The sequence below is a fragment of the Coenobita brevimanus genome, chromosome 75 (genome assembly GCF_032717465.1).
Source record: "Coenobita brevimanus isolate Jiangsu-jjx chromosome 75, ASM3271746v2, whole genome shotgun sequence".
In the NCBI taxonomy this organism is placed as follows: Eukaryota; Metazoa; Arthropoda; class Malacostraca; order Decapoda; family Coenobitidae; genus Coenobita; species Coenobita brevimanus.
Window position 1 is genome coordinate 1588835 of NC_137028.1, and position 14075 is coordinate 1602909.

Below are 14075 nucleotides of genomic sequence, written 5' to 3' on the forward strand. Positions count from 1 at the left end.
AATTAGCCGCTCAGATGGTGTTAATCATGCACACGTAATTAGTAAACAGCGTATTTTGGTGTTACGTTTCATTGTGTGTGTGGGGGGGGGTAAATGCGACTTGAATATAACAGTGTGAGGTGTCAGTGTATGGTATGGAAGTGTGAGGTGTGGCAGTGTGGTACGGAGTGGTATTGTGTAGTGTGGTTGTGGGAGATGGAAAATGTTGCAAAGGGAGAGAGAGAGAGAGAGAGAAAAAAAAAACTATTCTGCATGTTTCAGACGATGGAGGAGGGGTGGAGGGTGAGGGAGAGGGAGATGGAAGGCAGGAGTTGCGAGGCGAAGAGAGAGGAAGGTGAAGGACATGGAGGGTGAAGGTGATGGGAGGAGAAGGAGGATGGGGGGGGGTGCGAAGAGGAGAGGACGAGCGAAAGGAAGGTGGAGGGTAGGGAGGGATGACAATGAAATAATAGAATCAAAACTTATCAAAATGTGACAATAAATAGCAAATGCATCCAACCACCTCACAACGTTCCTTAGTTCGCTGTTTAATCTTTCTAAACTACTCTGCATTTAAACACAACGAGCATTTAAATCCCATGATTCATAAGACGGGTTGCTGGGCAGAAGTAGCGGGGCCAGGAAGTGGGGGAAGTGGAGGGAGGTGGGGGATGGAAGGGAGTGATATGTGGGCAGGAGACAAAGGAAAGGAGGGAGGTGAGGTAGGGCAGAGGACAGGGAGGGGGAGTGGAGCAGAGAGGGTAGTTTGGGGTCGGCGGGGGGGGGGGGGAGATGCGCGATATCTGGATGGGCGTGGGAGAAGATGGACTTGTTAAACGATTCTGAAAAAATATATTACCTGGTCTAACAGTCCTCCCTTAATTACATATCTATATACCGCAGTTAATGGTGGAGGTGTCATTCGAGAGTTGCAATTAGCAAGGGTTGATTGATAATTTTGCACATCGGCCTACTCGTAATAATTATAATAATAATAATATACCGGTACTAAACAAGATGTTAAAAAAAAAAAAAACTAATATATTGACTCATAAGCAAATTGCACAGTCTGCCAAAAATTACGTCAACTCTAGCTACATTATGGAAGATATTGCTGGATGGAATTCCACCAAATTCTGAATAATGATTAAGGACCATCAGAGGAAAGTGCCGGTGATTAAATTTTGGCGAAAGAGCATGAAAGGTCAAAGTCAGGATAATGAAAAACAGGGAAGGGGACGCTGCTGCCTTGGCGGAGGTATGAGCTCTCTGAGGCTCGTGTCATCCCTCGAATTAGCCGCTCAGATGGTGTTAATCATGCACACGTAATTAGTAAACAGCGTATTTTGGTGTTACGTTTCATTGTGTGTGTGGGGGGGGGTAAATGCGACTTGAATATAACAGTGTGAGGTGTCAGTGTATGGTATGGAAGTGTGAGGTGTGGCAGTGTGGTACGGAGTGGTATTGTGTAGTGTGGTTGTGGGAGATGGAAAATGTTGCAAAGGGAGAGAGAGAGAGAGAGAAAAAAAAAAAAACTATTCTGCATGTTTCAGACGATGGAGGAGGGGTGGAGGGTGAGGGAGAGGGAGATGGAAGGCAGGAGTTGCGAGGCGAAGAGAGAGGAAGGTGGAGGACATGGAGGGTGAAGGTGATGGGAGGAGAAGGAGGATGGGGGGGGGGTGCGAAGAGGAGAGGACGAGCGAAAGGAAGGTGGAGGGTAGGGAGGGATGACAATGAAAGAATAGAATCAAAACTTATCAAATATGACAATAAATAGCAAATGCATCCAACCACCTCACAACGTTCCTTAATTCGCTGTTTAAGCTTTATGAACTACTCTGCATTTAAACACAGCGAGCATTTAAATCCCATGATTCATAAGACAGGTTGTTGGGCAGAAGTAGCGGGGCCAGGGAGTGGGGGAAGTGGAGAGAGGTGGGGGATGGAAGGGAGTGAGATGTGGGCAGGAGACAGAGGAAAGGAGGGAGGTGAGGTAGGGCAGAGGAAAGGGAGGGGGAGAGGAGCAGAGAGGCTAGTTTGGGGTCGGGGGGGGGGGGAGATGCGCGATATCTGGATGCTGGGAGAAGATGGACTTGTTAAACGATTCTGAAAAAATATATTACCTGGTCTAACAGTCCTCCCTTAATTACATATCTATATACCGCAGTTAATGGTGGAGGTGTCATTCGAGAGTTGCAATTAGCAAGGGTTGATTGATAATTTTGCACATCGGCCTACTCGTAATAATTATAATAATAATAATATACCGGTACTAAACAAGATGTTAAAAAAAAAAAAAACATATATTGACTCATAAGCAAATTGCACAGTCTGCCAAAAATTACGTCAACTCTAGCTACATTATGGAAGATATTGCTGGATGGAATTCCACCAAATTCTGAATAATGATTAAGGACCATCAGAGGAAAGTGCCGGTGATTAAATTTTGGCGAAAGAGCATGAAAGGTCAAAGTCAGGATAATGAAAAACAGGGAAGGGGACGCTGCTGCCTTGGCGGAGGTATGAGCTCTCTGAGGCTCGTGTCATCCCTCGAATTAGCCGCTCAGATGGTGTTAATCATGCACACATAATTAGTAAACAGCGTATTTTGGTGGTACGTTTCATTGTGTGTGTGTGTGTGTGTGTGTGTGTAGGGGAGGGGGGTAAATGCGACTTGAATATAACAGTGTGAGGTGTCAGTGTATGGTTTGGAAGTGTGAGGTGTGGCAGTGTGGTACGGAGTGGTATTGTGTAGTGTGGTTGTGGGAGATGGAAAATGTTGCAGAGAGAGAGAGAATCTATTCTGCATGTTTCAGACGATGGAGGAGGGGTGGAGGGTGAGGGAGAGGGAGGTGGAAGGCAGGAGTTGCGAGGCGAAGAGAGAGGAAGGTGGAGGACATGGAGGGTGAAGGTGATGGGAGGAGAAGGAGGATGGGGGGGGGTGCGAAGAGGAGAGGACGAGCGCAAGGAAGGTGGAGGGTAGGGAGGGATGACAATGAAAGAATAGAATCAAAACTTATCAAAATGTGACAATAAATAGCAAATGCATCCAGCCACCTCACAACGTTCCGTAGTTCGCTGTTTAATCTTTATAAACTATTCTGCATTTAAACACGGCAAACATTTAAATCCCATGATTCATAAGACGGGTTGCTGGGCAGAAGTAGCGGGGCCAGGAAGTGGGGGAAGTGGAGGGAGGTGGGGGATGGAAGGGAGTGATATGTGGGCAGGAGACAAAGGAAAGGAGGGAGGTGAGGGAGAGGAGGGAGGTGAGGTAGGGCAGAGGAAGGGGAGGGAGAGAGGAGCAGAGAGGCTAGTTTGGGGTCGGGGGGGGGGGAGAGATGCGCGATATCTGGATGCGCGTGGGAGAAGATGGACTTGTTAAACGATTCTGAAAAAATATATTACCTGGTCTAACAGTCCTCCCTTAATTACATATCTATATACCGCAGTTAATGGTGGAGGTGTCATTCGAGAGTTGCAATTAGCAAGGGTTGATTAAGAGATTTGGCAGCTGAGCCTTGTGGGGGGGAGACGGTCGCGGAATGTGTACGCAGATACCACCAATAAATAAAAAGCATATTTTTCACTAATTAATCTTCGGTTTCTCAAGATAATTTTGAGGTAGACTACATTGAAGGTGAAATTATGTTAGTAAAGAGTCAGGAAAGGTAACGTTAGTAAAGTCTCTTAGTCTCTGTTAAATCAGTTGAACAGTTATGGCAAGCTCAATAGGGGGACGCTCGCCGGCTATGAGCTGGTGTTTCCCGGAGAGAAAGGGAGAGACTGGTTCACCACTTCGAGCGTGGTTTATGGCCGTCGTTCTTTTTTTGTGCTTTGCGCCTGTGAATGAAGAATAGGGATATCAGGAGTCGAACCAAGAGCTGTGTGGCTTGAAATGGGCGTGAGGGTGGCAACGAAGGGACCAAGGTGACGAGAGAGTGTTATAAAAGGTAAGTAAAGGAAGAATTTCACAAGATTGCATTACCCGTATCTTATCCGTTGGTACACGTGATAATTATGTGCTTGTGGTTAGGTAATTGGGTAAAAATAATACGTAAGTGGGTATCTGAAGGGAGGAACTGCAAAGTGGCCTAGTGGTAACGTGCTTGGCTTGCAATCCACGTGTGCCCCCATCTGTTATTTAAGCCACTGTAATCCTAAATGATTTGTTCTTGCGTTTTTCACCTATTATTTCATTTGTTCTAACATACTGTAATCTGAGGTGTCTCCCCGTATATTAGTTCGTTCTGAGGTATTGTCGTCTTAACATACATTTTACACCCGGGCCTTTGTCACCCAGGAGACTGCGCAGCTTCGTTATTTTAAGAAACGACCCAGATTTTTGTGCCTTTGCTTCTTATTTCACGCAGTTTAGTGGCAGAATAAGAAAGTGCTGTGGACCTACATCCTTCCCGTGACAATGGTTGACAAGCATCATATCTAGGGCTAATCTTTTGTTACAACTGAGCATTCACACCAGATACATTGCAATTTTGGGCAGAGTTTGAGTGAAAGGAATATATTAATTGGGTATCCCTGCACTAGAATACAACCAGCAAATATCACACTTAATTCAGAGTATGGCTTATTCATTTTAACTAGGCGGATGTTGTGGTCAATTTGTAGTTTATTTTATGTAGCTCAGTGGCAGGATAAGACAATACTGGGGCTCGAGTTAATTTCCACAGCACATCTTCGTGACTAAAATCATATCCTACTGTCAGTCCCTTGCCCAGTGTGGAGAGATGGCGATTTTACGCCTTACTAAGTATCTGAGTGGATGTCGAAATGTCAAGCCTTCGTAGTAACTGTTGGTGCGTCAAACTGGCTTGTGATCTGAGTGCTTGGCTGCGTAACTTCCTAATTGAGAGAGAGAGAGAGAGAGAGAGAGAGAGAGAGAGAGACTGGAAATACTGCAGGAAGGAAGTAGGACTGAGAAATAGGCAAAGGGGAGAGAATAGAGGGAAGTGAAAGCGGATGAGAGAGAGAGAGAGAGAGTACAGTATCGCCAGCATTTCCCGGAGATGATCAAAGCCAGCAGCCTCTTCTCCACCGCTAATTGGAGATGAGGAGCAATTATCCGTCTTCCCCATTTCCTTCTTTATTCTCTCTCTCTCTCTCTCTCTCTCTCTCTCTCTCTCTCGCTTTTCTAACTTTTTTTTCGCACTAATTTATCACGTTCTTATTTTTCGCCTTACTTTTATCACTTTCCTTATCACTTTATTTTTCACCTTATTCTTATCGTCAGAAGGTATATTTTAGTGTAACAATTTCACTGCTATGACCAATTTTTCGTTCTTGCTACATTTTGAACACTTTATTATATCTCGGTAGACTTTTCGACACAGACAGGCTAGATAAAGGCTCGTGTGTCAAAGTGTGCAAATTGTAAGTGGAGGAAGCGAGACATGAGAAAGGCTAGGAGTGAACATAAGTGTGGAAATCCCAAAGTGATAAGATTGAGACAGGAATGAGGCAGATGAAGGAGAAAAGAAAGTGGAAGTTCATTGGAAACTGATGGAAAGGAGACAGGATAGATGCACGAGAAGAGATGCAAAAGGAAAGGAGAGAGAAATGTGAAAGTTCATTGCGAAGTGATGGAAAGGGGACAGGACAGAAGCACAAGAAAAGATGCCAAAGAAAAAGCCAAAACAACTCGCCTTTGTAGCGCGCAGACGATAGCTCCAGGCATGGCGAGGAGAAGGAAGGTGTTGAGATAGCAGATGAGGATGCCACACAGCAGCATGTAGGAGAGCTCCCTTCCGGACGCCTTCACGATCGGGGTGTCATCGTGTCGCCCGAAGATGATGATGACCGTCAGGGTGAGGATGATGCCCAGACAGGAGATGGCGACGGGGACGAGGGCGAAGATGGAGCTCCAGCGCATGTATTTGTGGGGCAGTTCGAAGCAGCCCATCTTGTCCTCGTAGGGCCAGCGACCAGCACCGCAGTCACGGCATGTAAATTCACCCACCATCATCTCCCAGGCCTTGCAGGGCGTGCAGATCCAGCAGCATGTGTCACCCTGGGGAGAGATAACGTGTTACGGTGGAGAGAGAGAGAGAGAGAGAGGGGAGGTATGGGGAGTAAGAGGCAACGTAAGCGAAGGAAAAAAATCGTGAACGTTATTACAAAGATTAACATAACAGCTGACGTATTGGTTTTCATTTTTACTGCAAGGTAAAGTATTTCCCTTCAGCCCGAGGTCGTCATTTGTTTTGTTCCTGCCGCCACCAGATAATTTTACTCATCTTAGTAGAGCGCCTTAGTAATGAAGAGGTTAACGAAGACTGTAATGTAACCCCTCCAGGTGGAAAAATCCCTAGAGGTGAACGTAGGGGTAGGAAGAAGTGGGAGGGAGAAGAGGAGGGGGAAACCGAGGATGAGATGAAGGTATGGGGTGGAGAGGAATATAAGGATGGTGAGCATTGGAGGAAGGGCAGCCTGATGACGAGGGACTTGGTGATAAACAGGGAATTTGTTTGGCCACACCTCCGTGATTAAGGTTTTAGCCATCCGTAGATAAGGAGATTAATCGATAAATAGATAGATGTGTAGATAAATAGATAGAAGAATAACTAGTTCAGAGAGGGTTGCACAGATAGATAGATAGATGGATAGATAGATAGATAGGCATATAAGCGAAGGCCGACTTACCATCAGATTCCAGGTTTCCCTCATATTCAGGTGTAAACACTGATTAACCTGGCCCAAAAGCCAAGTATATGCTCATGCAGAGGGTGAATGAAGTTGCAAAGAGAAAGGGTGGATCACAGGGACTAGGTGATGAGAAACGTTGCTTGGGGAGAGAGGAGGAGGAGAGACTTGAACGAAAGAGGGCGAAGGAACGAAGTGAAGCAAAAGGTAGAGATGTAGCAGAAAAACTCACCACCACCACCACCGCCACCACCATCATCATCATCATCATCATCATCATCATCATCATCATCATCATCATGTAGATAATAAAATAAAAGATAAAGAAGAATGAATATAAAAGTAATATATAGATGCGGGAGATTCAGGACATTAATGTGAGGTTTCGCTAAAGTCGCGGGGGTATAGCACCTCATTTCCGAAAAAAAAGTTAGTGAGAAGAGGACGGACAGCACCGCTTCTAGAGATTTTCCCACATCAGAAATAAAAATAAAAACTAACTAGCTCAGGTATAATTATATTGATCCTATTTCTGTATGTTTGTTTGTTACCGTATTTCACTTTCACTCCAGTATCATAAATCTTGGTAGATACTGTACAGAACCAACAGGTAAAAAAGGTAAACAGCGTCACACAGGGCCAGGGATTTAGGTAGCGTTGTGGACAGGACCAGGAGGGAGGAGGAAGAGAAATGATAGCTGGTGAAAACATTGGGCGTTGTGGTGAGGAATGGGTGAAAAAGAACAGCAGTGGGCCGACGCGTTGTTGTGGTGGTCTGTGTGGATGGCAGCGTTTTACACATGAATGGTGGCAGGAGGGGAGAGGTGTGAGACAGGGAGGGATTGAGAGAAGGAGTTACAATATAGAGACGTAAATTTAAAGAGAGGTTGCGAGGGACGTGAAGCTTGGAAAGACACCGTGAGGGGATATGAAGATGTTTAATAAAGGATATAGAGAGATGGATGTATAAGGAGATAGACAGAAATTGACAGACAGAATGAGATTGACAGGCAGACAGAAAAAACAGACAGACAGATAGAGAGAGAGACAGAGAAACAGATAGAGACAGACAAACAGACAGATCAAATGCTCAAGCAAGAAAAGTTCCACGCTGTTCCGCAGACACGCAACAGATGCTCTTTTTTTTTTTTATATGTCAAGAGAGGTATAAGCTTAATCTCCCCGGCCTGGCTTGTGATGGGTTACCAAGGCTGGAAACCAATCCTTCTTTCCCACAGGCGGCTGTAATTGAAGAAGGGAACGGAGAGAGCAAAACCTGTAACTCTGAGATTGGCTTTATTTCTCACCCCTGCTAAAATCTGTCACTTTGTGTAATAGCTTTTTTTTTTTAGGGACTCATTTATACTATTTGATTTTAATTTTGCTGAACGTGTTGAAGGCCATTTTTCATCATCGTCATCATTACTTTTATCATCATCATCATCATCATCATCATCATCATCATCATCATCATCCTTGCCCAATTTCCCACTTGTGGAAGGTGTGTAGCATCCAGAAACATGGGGGGAAAACGCAGCCTTGTCTGATAGTCTCATTGCACATCAAAATCTCGTTTCGAATCTCTTTCTACATGTGGTCCTCATCGCTTCTCATATTCCATACCTAATCTTCGTCTCCCATGTCTCATACCAGATCTGTTCCTAATCTCTTCTTATACCCGATCCAAGCATTCTGTCTTATCTCACTCCTAATCCATATCTCTTGTCTCATTTCACACTTAATCCATACCTCTTGTCTCATTTCACACCTAATCCTCATCCTGTGTCCATATCCACACCTGATCCTCATTCCTCTTGTCTCATTTCACACCTAATCCTTATCTCCCTTGTCTCACTTCACACTTAACCCTCATCTCATGTCACACTCTACTCCTAATCAATATCTCTTGTCTCATTCCACACCTAATACTCATCTCGTTCCACCTCGTACCTGATGCGCGTCTCCGTTGTCTTATTAAACACCTGATCCTCATTTCTCTAATCTCAGCTCACATTTACACATGTTCTCCCTGTCCAAACCTAATTCTCATTCCTTGTCAAATCCCGCAATTGATCTTAGTCTCATCCTACACCAAAATCTCGTCATCTTTGTCTCATTGCACACCTGATCTATTGTCTCATTCCACAATTAATCCCCCCTCTTTTTCTTTATTTCAAATCTATAGTATTTCCACCTTAACTTGGCCTAGATTTTCGTCCATTAGCAGTTTAGTTCAGTGGCAAAAAAGAAAAAGGAAAATACCACGGCTCTTCATCCTTTTCAAACCACTTCATCGTGACTAGCATCATAATCTAGAGTTAAATGCAAAGACAGCATTCAGGGTGGAAAGATGACTTCAGGCCAAGTTAACGTGAAAATATAGTCCTTCTCACTTAATTTACACCTGCTCGTCTCACCTGCTGCATAATCTTGATCTCCCCGACCTGGCATGGGTGTGAGCATACGGATGTTGGCACTTGAGATGCGTTCCCTGCCCACCGCACCTCGCTTAAGTCCAGGTCCAGACGGCTGTACCAGTGGCCCGCGACCTGGGGATGAAAGTTGGGGGGAGTGGGTTAGTAGTGGTAGTGGTGATGATGATGATGATGATGATGATGATGAATACACACACACACACACACACACACACACACACACACACACACACACACACACACGTGCACCCTTCGTTTACACAAGCCTTCAAAACTCTCACTCAACAAAACATTCCATGCAAGTCACCCATCCATACCTTGCTCACACACACACACACACACACACACACACACACACACACACACACACACACACACACACACACACACACACACACACACACACACATTCCAGTTCATCGTTTAACAATAAATACTTGCGTTTTCACTTGGTACCGTACCTTCTCTCTTTCCAAAAATTCCACTGATCTTTTTTTCTTTTGTGTTTTACGGTGTTCACTTCCTAGTTTGTTCTCTTTGCCCTTCCTTTTGTGGGTCAGCTTTATTTAATTCGTTTTTTTCACGTGATCTTTAGTCCCCGCCTCAACTCCTTTATTAATTTTATTCTTGTTACTGTTGGGTGACTTTATTTTCTATTTAGGGGGACTATCGTTGTGCAGGGTATTTTGTGTGTGAATATTTATGCCTATAAGGTTAAGTCAGGATTCCGGGAGCTTTAATTGTGAGTGAATGAAAGTGTGGCCCATTTCCTTGGACAGAATTTTGCTCGTTCTCCTTTGATCAGGCTTTTCATGCCCTCTGGACCCTACCTCACCCGATCGTTAGGTAACAGGACTGATGATGATGATGATTAATTTCTTCACTGCAAGGGCCATTTTTAGATTTTAAGTTTGCGTAGTGTTGTAAATAAGAGGTATGGAAGTGCAGTACAAGTAAATGATGTGGAAATGTGATGATTGATAAGGAAGGCAGCTGTCAGATGTGGCGAATGATAAACAGTCTATTTTACTAGCAACTTAAATTTCTTCATCTTTCTCCCTTCTTTGTCACAACCTCATCTTTCTCCCGTCTGTCACTTCATTTTCCTCTCTTCCTTCCACGTCACCACTTAACTTTCCTCCATCATCTTTTATCAAACGAGTCTTCTTTCTTTCCTGCACCATTTTCACCCAACCCTGTCACCGCCTCCTTTCTTGCATGTTAAGTCCTCCCACCTTCCCTCTTCCACGTTCCATCACTCTTCTTTCCTCCATTGTCTTAAAAAAATCACCTCCTCTCTCCTTCCGCTATCCCTTCAACCTCTCCTCTACTCCTCCACTTGCCAGTCACCTCTCTCCTTCCATTACCCACTCAGCCTCTCCTGTGCTGCTCCACTACCACTTCATCACAGTCAATCTCTCCTTTACCTTTCCAGCTCTTCCTCTTCCCAATTACCCCCATTCTCCTCTCCCTTATCAATCATTTTTCCTCTCCCTTGACTTTCCTCTAACCCTTCCTGTACCTCTTCTACCTCCTCTCCCTTTCCAGTTTCTCCTCCACTCTTCAGGCACCCTTCTCGTATAAGCCACTTCTTTTCTCCCCTTCATTATTCCCCAAACTTCCCAAATACCCCTTCCAATTCTCCTTTTCTTTTCTTCCTCATGTTACTGTGCTCCTCCTGGTTCTGTTTTCCTTTTTCTCTTTCCCCTTCTTTCTTCTTCCTCCCGTCTCTCTTTCTTCCTTATTCTTCGTCTTCCCCCCCCCTCGTCTTTCTCCCCCCTTTCAATTCCCCCACTACACCCCTCCTTAACGCCTTTTCTCTCCCTTCACTACACCACAGCCCTCCCCCTCCACCCTTGCACCCCATCCACAACAATCATTTCTCCCTCCACAGCTCCTCCAACCCCTCCAATTCCTCTGCGACCTTTCCTCCACCCCTCCATCGCCTCCTCCTTCCCTCCCTTCCCAGTCCAGCCCTTTCACGCCTTCCACTCTATCCACCTCAGTCCACACCTTCCACACCCTTCCACGCTGAAACAGCCTAGATCATCGGACGTTTTAGCAATTCTCCTCGTCTCGCCAGGGCTAAACACCCGTGAAATAGGGAGTTGTGTCAATTTACCCGACGCAGTGAGAGAGGGAGAGGCGAGGGAGAGAGGGAGAGAGAGAGAGGCGAAAGAAAGTGAGTGTGAATAAGAAGTGGTAGGGTGAGGGTGAGGGTGAATGTACGTGTGTGTGTGTGTGTGTGTGTGTGTGTGTGTGTGTGTGTGAGGGGGGGAGGGAGCTCTCATTTTCCGGTGATTGCTCAAGTTCTCAGCTGCGGGAAGAGGAGGAGGAGGAGGAGGAGGAGGAGGGAGTAAATGTGGTGTGTTGATGGTGTGAATGGTGGTGGTGTAAATATTGATGATGTGAATGGTGGTGGTGTCAATAGTGGTTGTGTAAGTAGTGGTGATGTAAAAGCCAGTGATGTAAATAGTACTGGTATAAATGATGGCGGTAGTATAAAAGTGGTGTTTGGTGAAGATGAGGTTAGGGGAGAAGAGGGGAAACTGAAGTGTTTGCGAAGAGGGAGGGAGCTGGGAGTGAGACGGGTAGATGGACGTGCTGAAAACCCTGAGAGGAAACCGATCGCAGGACAGAAGGAAGAAACGATTTATATGACCTAATACACCTTTTATATAATCTTGTATTTTAAGGATGCAAACTATGTCGATTAAAAAAATATTAACACTCAAGATCGGGGTAACTCTAGTACTCTATTCTAGCAGACCTGAGACGATTTTATTTACCTGTGAGAGAGTTCTAGGAGCTTGAGTGTAAAATAAATACCAAATCGCTAAGGAACAAGTGCAACGATGCTACACCAACGCACGGACCATGACCATCACACATATTCACTCGTCATATAGTGAGATGCAGAACAGTTTATTTTTTCTCTTTCTGCGTGACCTACTTGTGCCTTGCCGATGCTACACAGGACAGTATCACGGTAATTGCTTAATGGAATCTCTGCACCGGGGTTAATGTCAGGTGTCAGGCGGCAGGAAAAATGTGTTCGACTAATATTGGACTGCTGGTTCACTTGGCGTCATACAGTGAGTGATGGCGAAGCGGTAATGGTGGTGGTGGTGGTGATGGTGATAGTGGTGACGACGATGATGATCATGATAGTGATGAAAATGATGGTGATCAATATAATGATGATGATTAAGCTTTACGTCTTCCCTTATATAATATCCCACTAGTAATGGTGATGATGATGCATTATACAATATCAGATCCCGTCCTTACCCCAACGCGGGTAATGTTGCACCAAACACAATAGCCTACTAGTAATCTCACTCACACGATACCATAACTTCTGTGGGGCATTGGGAATCGTAGTTATCTTAAACACGATTTTTTTTTAGTATAGTTTAGGAGTGGTTTTTCCCTGACAAACATATCTCGTTACGGTGTTTGGTGCTTTCCTGTGAAAAGTAGACACTCTGCTTTTCATTTACCTATTTATTTATTTATTTAGTGCCTTTACATTCAGGTCTCCACTGCTAGGTAAATAGTGACTAGGAAATAGCCTGAACCACCTGAGAGGCACAAGAAAATACGGACGTGCAAGATGGTGAAATGAACTGGGAAGAAAGAGATGCTAGCGATCCTCCTAGGTGACAAGCCCAACAGTCTTCACAGCCACTCCCTTTCAATGATTACCGAAGGGACCTCATCCTCTCACCTCTTTTAACCCAGTAATTGCGATGATGTCCCCCTTGTTTTTTCGTTGGGCCCCACCAACACACACACACACACACACACACACACACACACACACACACACACACACACACACACACACACACACACACACACACACACACACACACACACACACACACACACACACTGTCAATCAGCCAATTCTCATAGCATTTTCTAGTTCATCATAGTTTAGTAAATTTGGCTCAGAGTATACGACTAAATAGCACTGACATTTAGGAGTTTACTACGCCTGCATGAAGCTCGAGTACTGTTAATGAAGCCAGGTGTGCGTGACCAAAATTACAAGTTGTCAGATGTAGAACGTGATGGACAGTGGAGTGGGTAGCCAGTTTCCAGTAAGACCACATCGACACTAACCACACGATTCCCCCGGCGTGTAATTTACTTTACCCTCTCTTATTTGCCACGTTCCCTCGTTAAGTTGGTAATTAAGTGGCCATGCACAGAACATTTATTCTAGGTATATATTTGTACACCTAACACCAAATTGTGATCTTTCAAATAAAAAGTTCTCTGTGCCCACATAGACTCCAGCTAGCCATTTCTGGTAGTTTTGTATAGAGTACATCTTTTTCGCAATTTTTCGTCGCTATATCAATCTCTACATCAATTCTCCCTGTAGTCACCTATATATAATCAGCTAGACATGGGAAGGATAACATTGAGTTAGATATACCATGTGTCTGTAAAGCCCCCTCCCCTAGAAAACATAAAAAGAAAATAATAATAATAATAACGCTGTATAAACCTTGCTATGGTGTTGGTGGGGGGTGGAGGAGCGGCTGTTCATGTGCTCCTGTTAGTGTGTCCCGTGTCTGTGCAGGTGCTTTACGTCCTGCTGTTATTTTTATTCACCATTTACGGGCGTTGCTTGGCGTCGGTTTGCATGTGTGCGCGTGGCTGAAAAGATTGAGAAGCTGCAGGACAGGATTGAACTGTTGCAGCGTAGATGTTTGTCTCGGTGTTGGTGCGGTGGTGAAGGTTAGGTAAGAGAGGCTGTTCCTTTGTCTTCTTGAAATGCATGGATGTATTGTTTTTAGGTTTGTGTGTGTGTGTGTGTGTGTAGCCGCCAATATTTTATGCATGTATTTCTGTATTTTATCCATGGAAGCTCAAGAGTACCTTTCAAACGTCAAAGTTATATTCGTTCTTACGTAAATCTTGGATTGTATCAATTATGTACATTACAAAGAAAAATGAAAGATTTGTGACGCTTAAAGCTGGTGC

The 14075-nt window shown here is 44.6% G+C and overlaps 1 protein-coding gene across 1 annotated transcript in view; it reads right to left on the reverse strand.

Annotated features, from left to right (window-relative positions):
- The window catches only part of mGluR (metabotropic Glutamate Receptor), a 350025-nt gene that overhangs the window by 45096 nt on the left and 290854 nt on the right, over nt 1–14075 (reverse strand). Inside the window, exons 7-8 of the mRNA XM_080278811.1 lie at nt 9057–9188; nt 5643–6007 (exon numbers count right to left, since the gene is read on the reverse strand). Of these exons, the coding sequence (XP_080134937.1) occupies nt 5643–6007; nt 9057–9188 (497 nt within the window). The remainder of the gene's footprint in view (nt 1–5642; nt 6008–9056; nt 9189–14075) is intronic.